Source organism: Salmo salar, chromosome ssa27 (assembly GCF_905237065.1).
Source record: "Salmo salar chromosome ssa27, Ssal_v3.1, whole genome shotgun sequence".
Classification (NCBI taxonomy): domain Eukaryota; kingdom Metazoa; phylum Chordata; class Actinopteri; order Salmoniformes; family Salmonidae; genus Salmo; species Salmo salar.
In genome coordinates this window covers 23564893-23578314 of record NC_059468.1, presented here as the reverse complement: position 1 = coordinate 23578314, position 13422 = coordinate 23564893, and the positions used below count along the sequence as shown (strand labels likewise).

General features: G+C 46.8%; 1 protein-coding gene across 2 annotated transcripts; it reads left to right on the top strand.

The window, feature by feature from the left end:
• Positions 1 to 2222: 2222 nt before the first annotated feature.
• On the top strand, positions 2223 to 12714 carry matn1 (matrilin 1). 2 transcript variants are annotated; one of them, XM_014178125.2, is made up of 10 exons: positions 2234 to 2535; positions 7501 to 7685; positions 7958 to 8122; positions 8392 to 8614; positions 9652 to 9774; positions 10010 to 10182; positions 10329 to 10560; positions 11356 to 11508; positions 11910 to 11990; positions 12083 to 12714. In XM_014178125.2, the coding sequence occupies exons 1-10, from the start codon at positions 2436 to 2438 to the stop codon at positions 12130 to 12132; spliced, it is 1485 nt and encodes a 494-aa protein (XP_014033600.1). In that variant the 5' UTR covers positions 2234 to 2435; the 3' UTR covers positions 12133 to 12714. The 2 variants fall into 2 exon arrangements, with proteins under 2 accessions (XP_014033601.1, XP_014033600.1); XM_014178126.2 differs by lacking the exon at positions 9652 to 9774 and having other exon boundaries at positions 2223 to 2535; positions 11910 to 11989; positions 12081 to 12714.
• The last annotated feature ends 708 nt before the right edge of the window (positions 12715 to 13422 follow it).

The following is a 13422-nucleotide window of genomic DNA, read 5'->3' as shown; positions in this document are numbered from 1 at the left end:
CCCTCAATCAGGGCTTGTTCGGGTGGTGTGTGTGAGAGAGAGTGTGTGTGTGGGGCAGGGGGGTGGGTGGGGTGTGGGGTGTGGGGCACATTGGAATGCGAGGTTGGGTCGGGTATGTCAGAGAGAAAAGAGGTCTCTGTTCTGTGTTTGTGTGTGTGTTTTCAGATGGAGGGTGTTTGCTGTTTGGCTGCAGGGGCCCACTGCCTACCTGATAGAGGAGAGGATGGCACAGCATGATGCAGTACAGGAAGTACTTTGACATCCTTCCTCTCACAGCATGATGCAGTACAGGAAGTACTTTGACATCCTTCCTCTCACAGCATGATGCAGTACAGGAAGTACTTTGACATCCTTCCTCTCACAGCATGATGCAGTACAGGAAGTACTTTGACATCCTTCCTCTCACAGCACGATGCAGTACAGGAAGTACTTTGACATCCTTCCTCTCACAGCATGATGCAGTACAGAAAGTACTTTGACATCCTTCCTCTCACAGCATGATGCAGTACAGGAAGTACTTTAACATCCTTCCTCTCACAGCATGATGCAGTACAGGGAGTACTTTGACATCTTTCCTCTCACAGCATGATGCAGTACAGGAAGTACTTTGACATCCTTCCTCTCACAGCATGATGCAGTACAGGAAGTACTTTAGCATCCTTCCCCCCCCCAAGCTTGATGCAGTACAGGGAGTACTTTGACATCCTTCCTCTCACAGCATGATGCAGTACAGGATGTACTTTGACATCCTTCCTCTCACAGCATGATGCAGTACAGGATTACTTTGACATCCTTCCTCTCACAGCATGATGCGTACAGGGAGTACTTTGACATCCTTCCTCTACAGCATGATGCAGTACAGGATGTACTTTGAATTTCCTTCACAGCATGATGGAGTAAGGAAGTACTTTGACATCCTTCCTCTCAAAGCATGATGCAGTACAGGATGTACTTTGACATCCTTCCTCTCACAGCATGATGCAGTACAGGGAGTACTTTGACATCCTTCCTCTCTCTGTTTTCCTCTGTCAGGTGTTCTCTAATCGAAGCCTGAGGTCGGCCATACTGCTAGTTGTCTTTCCCCCCAATAGTTAGTCAACTGATTGGTTAGTCCACTCAACCAGGTCTGAATCATTCCCTGATTAGAGGGGCAGAATTGCAACGAGCAGTACTTTGTGGAATGGGTGATGATCATGATGAAGACCTGCCCTTAATGTCGGAAAGGAGGGAAGGATGCATGTCTAAAGTATTGAAACAAGCAAAGGAGAAAACATTTGGGAAATGGAACGCGTCCGCAGCCTGAATGTAAGCTACATTCATTAGTAGAGTGATTACACACACTTGCGCATGCACACACACACACACACACACACACACACACACACACACACACACACACACACACACACACACACACACACATTCACCATGCACAGCCTAGCAGGAACACTGTATGCTGTGTAAGGCAGCTCTTCAACATCCTGCAGTAAAGGTGTGTTTGCTATACGAGGGAACATGGGGAGAAAAGAGGAATTCATGTTGCTGTTTATTTGAGCTTTGGCCAAATCCAACCTTGAACTGTTGCACCAGCCAAGCAGCAACACACACACACACACACACACACACACACACACACACACACACACACACACACACACACACACACACACACACACACACACACACACACACACACACACACACACACACACACACACACACACACAGTCAGGTACACCTACATCCTTACCTCAAACACACATAACTTCCATTCTATCCATATCAAGGTGTATTTGTTTTTCCCTGCCCACCGTTTTACAGTGTAGGTCCTCCCAAAGCAGGTATTTCCCCCCTACACACACACACACACACACACACACACACACACACACACACACACACACACACACACACACACACACACACACACACACACACACACACACACACACACACACACACACACACACACACAGTCGCGGCAGTGGTACAGAGGGTGGCTGTCTGTGGTTTGAGTTTGAAGCCGTTGCATTGATAACCAGTAGCTGTGACTGGGAGACTGTGTGTCCGTCCCGCCTCGCTCTCCTCCTCTTCTCCTCTACTCCCTCACCCAGTCATTCTCTCCTCCTCTCCTCCGCTTCTCCTCTACTCCCTCACCCAGTCATTCTCTCCTCTTCTCCTCCTCTCCTCCCTCACCCAGTCACTATCTCCTCCTCTTTCCTCTCGCTTAGTCAATCTCCTCCTCCCTTGCCCAGTCACTATCCCCTCTTCTCTCCCCTCGCCTAGTCACTATCCCCTCTTCTCTCCCCTCGCCTAGTCACTCTCTCCTGGGCCACCGCTCTAAGACTGCTCTCCCTCGTCTCTGGTGCTAGGGTCATTTTTGGTCCCTTTTCGGTACTTTTTGGGTCCTGTTCCAGTTGGATCTTTCAGTCATCATGATACCCTCTCCGCCATTGTTCCTGTTGCTGCTCGGCCTCATGGGAGCGCACGCCACCGCTCCCGTGTCCGTGGACCTCCGCACCGCCGCCGCCATGGGTAAGAACCTCCTGACCTCTAACCCTGAACCATAATCTAAAACCTAAACTCTAATTGTAACCCTTAACCTCTAACCGTTAGATATAACCCATATTGCCTCCACAATGGGTCAAGAATCATGATCCACTGACTTGGACTCTTAGCCCAACCCTAACCCCTAACCCCTAACCCATTATTCCTAACCCCAGTTTGCCCCTGACCCCAAATGGTGCAGTCACTTAGCCTCAGAGTCTCCTAAACAACCATCGTACCCTTTCCTAACCCCTAACCCCTAACCCATTACTCCCAACCCCTGCATCTCTCCATCTTTCGGTCTTTCCTCCTCCTGGCGGTGTCTGCTGTGTAGAGTGGAACAGCCAGAGTGGGTTCTAGAGAGAGATTATACGGCTGCTGGGCTCCCAAGTGGCGCAGCGGTCTAAGGCACTGCATCTCAGTGCAAGAGGTGTCACTGCAGTCCGTGGTTCGAATCCAGGCTGCATCACATCCGGCTGTGATTGGAAGTCCCATAGGGCGGCGCACAATTGGCCCAGCGTTGTCCGGGTTTGGCCGGAGTAGGCTGTCATTGTAAATAAGAATTTGTTCCTAACTGACTTGCCTGGTTAAATAAAGTTTACATTCAAAAATAGAATCACACAGAGAACTGTGTCTCAGTGATTGTTGGTGGTCCAAGCTGGTGGTCCAAGCTGGTGCTGGTGGTCCAAGCTGGTGCTGGTGGTCCAAGCTGGTGCTGGTGGTCCAAGCTGGTGCTGGGTCGAGGCTCTTTAGGGTATAGCGGTGAATAGAGTTCTAGCTGTTTAATCATGTGTCTGGATACTGACTCCAATTGAGTCAGTCAGGGAACATTGAATGGATGTTATAGTTTCAAAGTATTTGTTTTTGTGTTAGAATAGTTTGTTAAGAGTTTGTTGCTAGTGGGAAGTGTCAGTGTGCTTGAAAGTTTGGTGTTGGTATAAGTATTGTAATGAATTGATCATTTAGGTGTTCAAGTGTGTGTGGTTGTGTGTGTGTGTGTTGGATGTTAGAGGACGTACTGTATAAACTGCTACAGTGAGGGAGCGATGGAGGTGAAGGGTATAAACTGCTACAGTGAGGGAGCGATGGAGGTGAAGGGTATAAACTGCTACAGTGAGGGAGCGATGGAGGTGAAGGGTATAAACTGCTACAGTGAGGGAGCGATGGAGGTGAAGGGGGAGAAGGGAGATCAGTGATGTTGCATAAACATAGAGCATGAACAATCACATACAGCTACACTTTACTACATACAGCTACACTCTACTACATACAGCTACACTCTACTACATACAGCTACACTTTACTACGTACAGCTACACTCTACTACATACAGCTACTCTACTACATACAGCTACACTCTACTACATACAGCTACACTTTACTACATACAGCTACACTCTACTACGTACAGCTACACTACTACATACAGCTACGTACAGCTACACTCTACTACGTACAGCTACACTTTACTACATACAGCTACACTCTACTACATACAGCTACACTCTACTACATACAGCTACACTTTACTACGTACAGCTACACTCTACTACATACAGCTACTCTACTACATACAGCTACACTCTACTACATACAGCTACACTTTACTACATACAGCTACACTCTACTACGTACAGCTACACTACTACATACAGCTACGTACAGCTACACTCTACTACGTACAGCTACACTTTACTACATACAGCTACACTATACTACATACAGCTACACTCTACTACGTACAGCTACACTCTACCACATACAGCTACTCTACTACATACAGCTACACTTTACTACATACAGCTACACTTTACTACATACAGCTACACTCTACTACATACAGCTACACTTTACTACGTACAGCTACACTCTACTACATACAGCTACTCTACTACATACAGCTACACTTTACTACATACAGCTACACTTTACTACATACAGCTACACTCTACTACATACAGCTACACTTTACTACATACAGCTACTCTACTACATACAGCTACTCTACTACATACAGCTACACTCTACTACATACAGCTACACTCTACTACATACAGCTACACTTTACTACATACAGCTACACTCTACTACATACAGCTACACTCTACTACATACAGCTACACTACTACATACAGCTACACTCTACTACATACAGCTACACTCTACTACATACAGCTACGTACAGCTACACTCTACTACATACAGCTACTCTACTACATACAGCTACACTACTACATACAGCTACACTCTACTACATACAGCTACTCTACTACATACAGCTACACTCTACTACATACAGCTACACTCTACTACATACAGCTACTCTACTACATACAGCTACACTTTACTACATACAGCTACACTCTACTACATACAGCTACACTCTACTACATACAGCTACTCTACTACATACAGCTACTCTACTACATACAGCTACACTCTACTACATACAGCTACTCTACTACATACAGCTACACTTTACTACATACAGCTACACTCTACTACATACAGCTACTCTACTACATACAGCTACTCTACTACATACAGCTACACTCTACTACATACAGCTACACTCTACTACATACAGCTACACTTTACTACATACAGCTACACTCTACTACATACAGCTACACTCTACTACATACAGCTACACTCTACTACATACAGCTACTCTACTACATACAGCTACACTTTACTACATACAGCTACTCTACTACATACATCTACACTACTACATACAGCTACTCTACTACATACAGCTACACTCTACTACATACAGCTACTCTACTACATACAGCTACACTTTACTACATACAGCTACACTCTACTACATACAGCTACACTCTACTACATACAGCTACTCTACTACATACAGCTACTCTACTACATACAGCTACACTCTACTACATACAGCTACTCTACTACATACAGCTACACTTTACTACATACAGCTACACTCTACTACATACAGCTACTCTACTACATACAGCTACTCTACTACATACAGCTACTCTACTACATACAGCTACACTCTACTACATACAGCTACACTTTACTACATACAGCTACACTCTACTACATACAGCTACACTCTACTACATACAGCTACACTCTACTACATACAGCTACACTCTACTACATACAGCTACACTCTACTACATACAGCTACACTCTACTACATACAGCTACTCTACTACATACAGCTACACTCTACTACATACAGCTACACTCTACTACATACAGCTACACTCTACTACATACAGCTACACTCTACTACATACAGCTACACTCTACTACATACAGCTACTCTACTACATACAGCTACACTCTACTACATACAGCTACACTCTACTACATACAGCTACTCTACTACATACAGCTAAACTCTACTACATACAGCTACACTCTACTACATACAGCTACACTTTACTACATACAGCTACACTCTACTACATACAGCTACACTCTACTACATACAGCTAAACTCTACTACATACAGCTACACTCTACTACATACAGCTACACTCTACTACATACAGCTACACTCTACTACATACAGCTACGTACAGCTACACTCTACTACGTACAGCTACACTCTACTACGTACAGCTACACTCTGCTACGTACAGCTACACTCTACTACGTACAGCTACACTCTACTACGTACAGCTACACTCTACTACATACAGCTACACTCTACTACATACAGCTACAATCTACTACATACAGCTACACTCTACTACATACAGCTACACTCCACTACATACAGCTACACTCTACTACATACAGCTACACTCTACTACATACAGCTACAATCTACTACATACAGCTACACTCTACTACGTACAGCTACACTCTACTACGTACAGCTACACTCCACTACGTACAGCTACACTCTACTACATACAGCTACACTCTACTACGTACAGCTACACTCTACTACGTACAGCTACAATCTACTACGTACAGCTACACTCTACTACGTACAGCTACACTCTACTACATACAGCTACACTCTACTACATATAGCTACACTCTACTGCCTCTCTCTCTCTATTGCCTCTCTATCTCCCTCATTCTCTACTGCCTCTCTCTTTACTGCCTCTCTCTCTACTGCCTCTCTCTCTCCCTCATTCTCTACTGCCTCTCTCTTTACTGCCTCTCTCTCTACTGCCTCTCTCTCTCCCTCATTCTCTACTGCCTCTCTCTTTCTTTCTCTACTGCCTCTCTCTTTCTCTCTCTACTGCCTCTCTCTCTCTATTGCCTCTCTCTCCCTCGTTCTCTATGACTCACTGTGACTCTCTCTCTCTGTTTCTCTCTCTAGCTTGCTGTATTATGTGTATTTTACTTTGTTGAGGTGACAGTAGACTGAGCTGTTTTTGGAAAACATATCTTCTCGCTCTCTCTTTCATCATCTTCATCATCATCATCGTATCTATAACTCTAAATCATCTAAGGCTTCCTCTCAGTCTGGTTCAGTCTGGTTCAGTCTGGTTCAGTCTGGTTCAGTCTGGTTCAGTCTGGTTCAGTCGGGTTCCGGGTGAATAATACATCCAGACTCATTGACCTCTCATTCTCTCTTTTTGCTCCCTCTATCTTGTCTCCCTTTCATACCATCCCTCCCTTCCTCCCTTCCTCCCTCCCTAATTCCCCACCCTCTCGCCCTTTATTTGTTCCTCCCTCTTACCTTTCTCCTCCCTCCTTGCATCCTCATACCTGGTTCTCACTCTCCCTCTCCACTCTTTCACTCCCCCTCCCCACTCTTTCACTCCCCTTTCCACTCTTTCCCACTTCTCCCTCTCTTCCTGTCCCCCACCTCTACAAATCCCTCCTCTCTCAACTGAATTTGAAGAGAATATGAACAGCAGAATTGACCAGCCATTGAAGATTTTCTGAATATGAATTTGAATAATAGTAATCATTGTCAGTAATAATAATCAATCCCCTCTCCAGCGGCAGGTCTGTGTAACACTCGCCCTACAGACCTGGTGTTCATCGTGGACAGCAGTAGAAGCGTGCGTCCATCAGAGTTCGAGCAGGTCAAGGTGTTCCTGGCCAAGGTCATCGAGGGACTGGATGTTGGACCTGACGCCACACGGGTCGGAGTGGTCAACTATGCCAGCCGCGTCAAGAATGAGGTGTGTGTGTTTGAGTGGTGAGATATAGAATTTTAATGGACTCCATAACTGTCCTTACATTCACTGATTTCCACACGTTCTGTATGATGCCCCCTTCTGACTCTCCTGAGTACTACATCACAGTCATGTTGTCCCCAAAAGTTCCACACACACACACACACACACACACACACACACACACACACACACACACACACACACACACACACACACACACACACACACACACACACACACACACACACACACACCTAACTCTTGTCTCTCTCCAGCTGTCTCTGAAGACCCATAAAACCAAGGCAGGTCTGGTAAAGGCTGTGACTAAGATCGAGCCCCTGTCCACTGGCACCATGACCGGCCTTGCTATCCAGTTCGCCCTCAACGTAGCTTTCAGCGAGGCTGAAGGCGCCCGTGTCAAGTCCCCAGATATCAGCAAGGTAGGTTAGACGCACACCAGACCTGGGTTCAAATCCTATCTGAAATCTTTCAAATACTTACATTTTCTTTAGCCTGCCTGTAGTGCCAGATGGGTGGGGTTTACACTTTTGGGACTTTTCTATTTGGTCCATTGCAACAGGCAAGCTCAATCAGGCACCTTGGCCTTTACACAACCCTTATCGCCATTTTGTGTCTGGTTCCTAACCTGGTTCCTATTAATCAACTAGTCTATCCAACTAATGTCGTATCGTTGCCATGTCTCCTCCAGGTGGCCATCATCGTGACAGACGGTCGTCCCCAGGACAACGTAAAGGATGTGGCGGCGCGTGCCCGGGACGCGGGTATCGAGCTATACGCTATCGGCGTAGGGCGTGTAGACCTGAATACGCTGAAGCAGATCGCCAGCGAGCAGCTGGACGACCACGTGGACTACGTAGAGAGCTACTCAGTCATCGAGAAACTCACCAAGAAGTTCCAGGAGGCTTTCTGTGGTGAGAGAGGGAGGGAGAAAGAGGGAAGGACAGGAAGGACAGAGAAGAGGGGGAGAAAGAGGGAAGGACAGGAAGGACAGAGGGGGAGAAAGAGGGAATGAAAGAGATGGTAATCATAAGATGGCCATACTAGAAAAGACTAACATTACAATATGGTCTGATATGTTACTGATGAGGGGTCTGTTCTAATGTGGCCTATTGACAAGGGAGGGAAGGGAGAGAGGATGTGTTTGACGGAGGGAGGGAGGGAGGGAGGGAGGGGTTGGAGAGGAGTCTTCACCATCATCGTCCTTTTCTTCATCCTCACCAAAGGAATTGGTGGGTGTGGCTAGGGTAAGGTGTCAATCTTCAGTAACTCCTCCTTCTCTGAGGGGTGAGACTGAAGCTTCTGATTAGTGTTCCACTAGTGTTAATCAAATCAAACCTCCAATCAGCTCCAGCCTTGGGCGGGCCCATTTGCTAGCTGTTTGAATGGCGCTTGTATATAGCCAATCATGTTGGATAACCCTCCCAGGGGTGGAGCTGCATGTAAACAGGGATGGCTTCCTATTGGACGAGCCTATACCTGACAGTGATATAATTTGGAAACTACCAATTACCTTTTCTAATTCCAATTTCCACATTTATTTTCAATTGGGACAATAAAGCTATTTGGTCTAAAGCAGGTACAAATCTCTCCAATCTCTCCCACCCCTGTCTCTTTAAAGATCCACTGTCTTCTACAACAAACATCAGATTCCAGTAGATTCTACCGGATTCCTTTTAAATCACTAGATCTCAGTGGATCCTTAAAATCAACGGTAGATTTTCCTCCAGTTTTCAAACTGACATAGTGTTATTCTGTCCCCTAACCCCCACCACCCCTGTGTGTGTGTGTGTGTGTGTGTCTGCGAGCGTGCTTCTACGTGTGCCTGCATGTGTGTGTGTGTGTGTGTGTGCATATCTGTGTGTGTGTGTGTGTGTGTGTGTGTGCGTACCTGTGTGTGTGTGTGTGTGTTCCCTCCTGTGTATGTGTGTCTGTGCATGCATAAACACAGTGGCGGACCTGTGTGCCACTGGAGACCATGACTGTCAGCAGGTATGCATCAGCGCACCAGGGTCATTCAAGTGTGCCTGCAAGGAGGGCTTCAGTCTACTGGAGGATGGCAAAAGCTGCAGCGGTGAGTGTGTGTGTGTGTGTGTGTGTGTGTGTGTGTGTGTGTGTGTGTGTGTGTGTGTGTGTGTGTGTGTGTGTGTGTGTGTGTGTGTGTGTGTGTGTGTGTGTGTGTGTGTGTGTGTGTGTGTGTGAGAGAGAGAGAGTAAGTCTGTGTGTGTGTGTGAGAGAGAGAATTATAGAATGTATGAGTATTGTAGAATTTGAGTGTGATGTGTAAACATCCTCCCTCGTCCCCCCAGCCTGCAGTAATGCCGCCACAGACGTAGTGTTCCTGATCGATGGTTCTAAGAGTGTGCGTCCAGAGAACTTTGAGCTGGTCAAGAAGTGGATCAACCAGATCGTAGACAAACTGGACGTCTCCGAGACCAAGGCTCACGTTGGACTGGTCCAGTACTCCAGCTCTGTCAAACAGGTGTGTGTGTGTTTTTTAATAACATGAGATTACAGGATTACAATTTCAGGTTCACTTTATTTATTTATTATTGTGAGAAACCTTTGACTAACTGTGATAACTCACAACCTCCTCACCCTCCTCGTCCTCCCCTCCTCCCGTCTCAGGAGTTCCCTTTGGGTCGTTACAACAACAAGAAGGACCTGAAGGACGCTGTGAAGAAGATGGCCTACATGGAGAGGGGGACCATGACGGGACAGGCCCTGCGCTACCTGACCGACAGCAGCTTTGCGCCAGCCGGTGGAGCACGGCCCGGGGTCGCCAAGGTCGGCATCGTGTTCACTGATGGACGCAGCCAGGACTACATCGGAGACGCTGCCAAGAAGGCCAAGGAGCAAGGTGAGGGAGGGAAGAAGGGAGAGTGTTTAAGTGTGTGTGTGAAAGGATGTGTGAATACATGTGTGGTCATCTCCAAGGGTCAGTCATGTTCATTTTGTGACGTATTACTGTGGATCCACTCTGCATGAGGTGTTAAAGTGTGTGTGTGTATCTGTCTCTAATCATGGTCTTTCTACCACCTCCCCTCTCTCTCCCTCTCACCCTCTCCCTCCCCTACTCTCTCCCCCCACTCCCCTCTCTCTCCCTCTCACCCTCTCGCTCCCCCCCCCTCTCTCTCTCTCTCTCTCTCCCTCTCACCCTCTCCCTCCAAACTCTCTCCCCTCACTCCCCTCTCTCTCCCTCTCACCCTCTCCCTCCCCTACTCTCTCTCCCCCACTCCCCTCTCTCTCCCTCTCACCCTCTCCCTCCCCTACTCTCTCTCCCCACTCCCCTCTCTCTCCCTCTCACCCTCTCGCTCTCTCCCCCTCTTTCTCTCTCTCCCTCTCACCCTCTCCCTCTCACCCTCTCACTCCCCTACTCTCTCCCCCCACTCCCCTCTCTCTCCCTCTCACCCTCTCGCTCTCTCCCCCTCTTTCTCTTTCTCTCTCTCCCTCTCACCCTCTCCCTCTCACCCTCTCCCTCCCCTACTCTCTCCCCCCACTCCCCTCTCTCCCTCTCACCCTCTCGCTCTCTCCCCCTTCGCTCTCTCCCTCCCTCGCTCTCTCCCTCCCATACTATCTCCCCCCACTCCCCTCTCTCCCTCTCCCTCCTCACTCTCTCCCCTCCCCCTCTCCCCCCCACTCTATCTCTCTCTAGGTTTTAAGATGTATGCTGTGGGCGTGGGTAATGCTGTAGAGGATGAGTTGAGGGAGATAGCATCACAGCCAACAGGAGAACACTACTTCTACACTGCAGACTTCAAAGCCATGACAGCCATCGCTAAGAAGCTGCAGATCAACATCTGTCAAGGTCTGACATACACATACACACACACCAACACACATTCACACACACACCTGTTTGACAGAGCTGGAGTACTGGACCAGTCCAACGTGAGCCTTGGTCTCTGAGACACGATCTGGTTGATCCACTTCTTGACCAGTTGCAAGGTTCTCTGGACGCACACTCTTAGAACCATCGATTAGGAACACCATGTCTGTGGCGGCCTTACTGCAGGCTGGGGGGACGAGGGGGGATGAGGGGTATTAAATAAATACACATTACACTCAAAACTCTGCACTACACATATATTTAATCATTCTCTCTCTCGCTCTCTCTCTCTCTCATTTAATCACACACACAGAATGTCTTCCCTGCTCATAAAGTAAATCTCCACTACCTTTGTGTGACTATGCTGTCTGTCTTTACAGACGAGGACCCATGTGAATGTGACTCTGTCGTTAAGTTCCAGAAAAAAGTAGAAGAAGCCTTACAGGCACTAACGAAAAAACATATCCTTTACGAGAGTGTGAGAGTAAGGTAAAAGTGTTGTTACTACTGTGTTACATCTGTCTTGCTGTGGTTTCCTTGACTCTGATTTCACTGGAGGGCGTGTCGAAGAGGATTGCTGCACTGGAGAACAAGATCGTCTGAGGACACACATACCCCAAACACCCCCCACAACACACACCCTGTTTTTACTTCCTGTTGAGTCTGAAGAGGCGTTTATGACCTCTAAGCTTTGACCCCCGCCCCATTTCTATTTAGCACGCCTCTCTCTCTGCCTCACCTTGTCCATCACTGTGTTTCCTGGAGATGGAGCACCGGTCGCCATGGTAACTCATCTTCTGTCTGTGCCTCTGAAAGTCTCCCCCCCATAGGCAGCCTGTGTGTGCGTTAATAAAAGTCTTCCCTCATAGGGAACCGATGTTTGTAACACTGAAGGGTCCTATCTTTAAGGCGGCCTGTGTGTGCACCCTGTTAAGGCTTCCCTAAAGGCAACTTGTATCTCGTCATTCCCAGTGGAACAGGACATCAGTTCCATCGATCGTTTGGTTGTTATGTGTCTCTCCCTGCATCTCTCACTCTCATCTCTTCCTTTCCCCTGTTGTCACCATACGAAGGTATCTATTTTGTATGGAATATATATATAAAGGTAATTTAATATAATATTGGTCTTAAAGATACGTGTTGATGATTTTTTTATTTTCCTAAATAAAGACATTTCAGGAAGTATACATTGTTAATATAAGTGGAGAAGGTATGATACAACTGAAGTCATCATGATCATGAGCTACACAGTGTGAGGAACAGTCTTCACTGGGAGTACTGAAAATCAAACCAAATTGTATTTGTCACATACAGGTGTTTAGCAGATGTTATTGTGGGTGTAGCGAAATGCTTATGTTTCTAGCTCCAACAGTGGAGTAATATCTAACAGTAATAGCTAACAATTTCACAACAATACACACAAATCTAAAGTAAAGGAATGGAATTAAGAATATCTAAATATTTGGGCGAGCAATGTCAGAGCGGCATAGTGTAAGATACAGTAGAATAGGATAGAATACAGTATGTACATATGAGATGAGTAATGCAAAATATGTAAACATTATTAAAGTGACTAGTGTTCCGTTATTAAAGTGGCCAGTGATTCCAAGTCTATGTATATAGGGCAGCAGCCTCTAATGTGCTAGTGATGGCTATTTAACTTTATTTAACAGTCTGTTTATTTAACTCAGGTGGTTGTTGTCCTTGATTATAATTTTGGCCTTCCTGTGACATCGGGTGTTGTAGGTGTCCTGGAGGGAAGGTAGTTTGCCCCCAGTGATGCGTTGGGCAGACCGCACCACCCTCTGGAGAGCCCTGCGGTTGCGGGCGGTGCAGTTGCCGTACCAGGCGGTGATGCAGCCTGACAGGATGCTCTTAATTGTACATCTGTAA

Coding starts and splice junctions, on each gene's coding strand:
- matn1 (XM_014178125.2), top strand. CDS start 2,436: ATGATACCCTCTCCGCCATTGTTCCTGTTGCTGCTCGGCCTCATGGGA. Junction 7,686..7,957: donor CCAGCCGCGTCAAGAATGAG/GTGTGTGTGTTT, acceptor GTCTCTCTCCAG/CTGTCTCTGAAGACCCATAA. Junction 11,991..12,082: donor ACAGGCACTAACGAAAAAAC/ATATCCTTTACG, acceptor CTCTGATTTCAC/TGGAGGGCGTGTCGAAGAGG.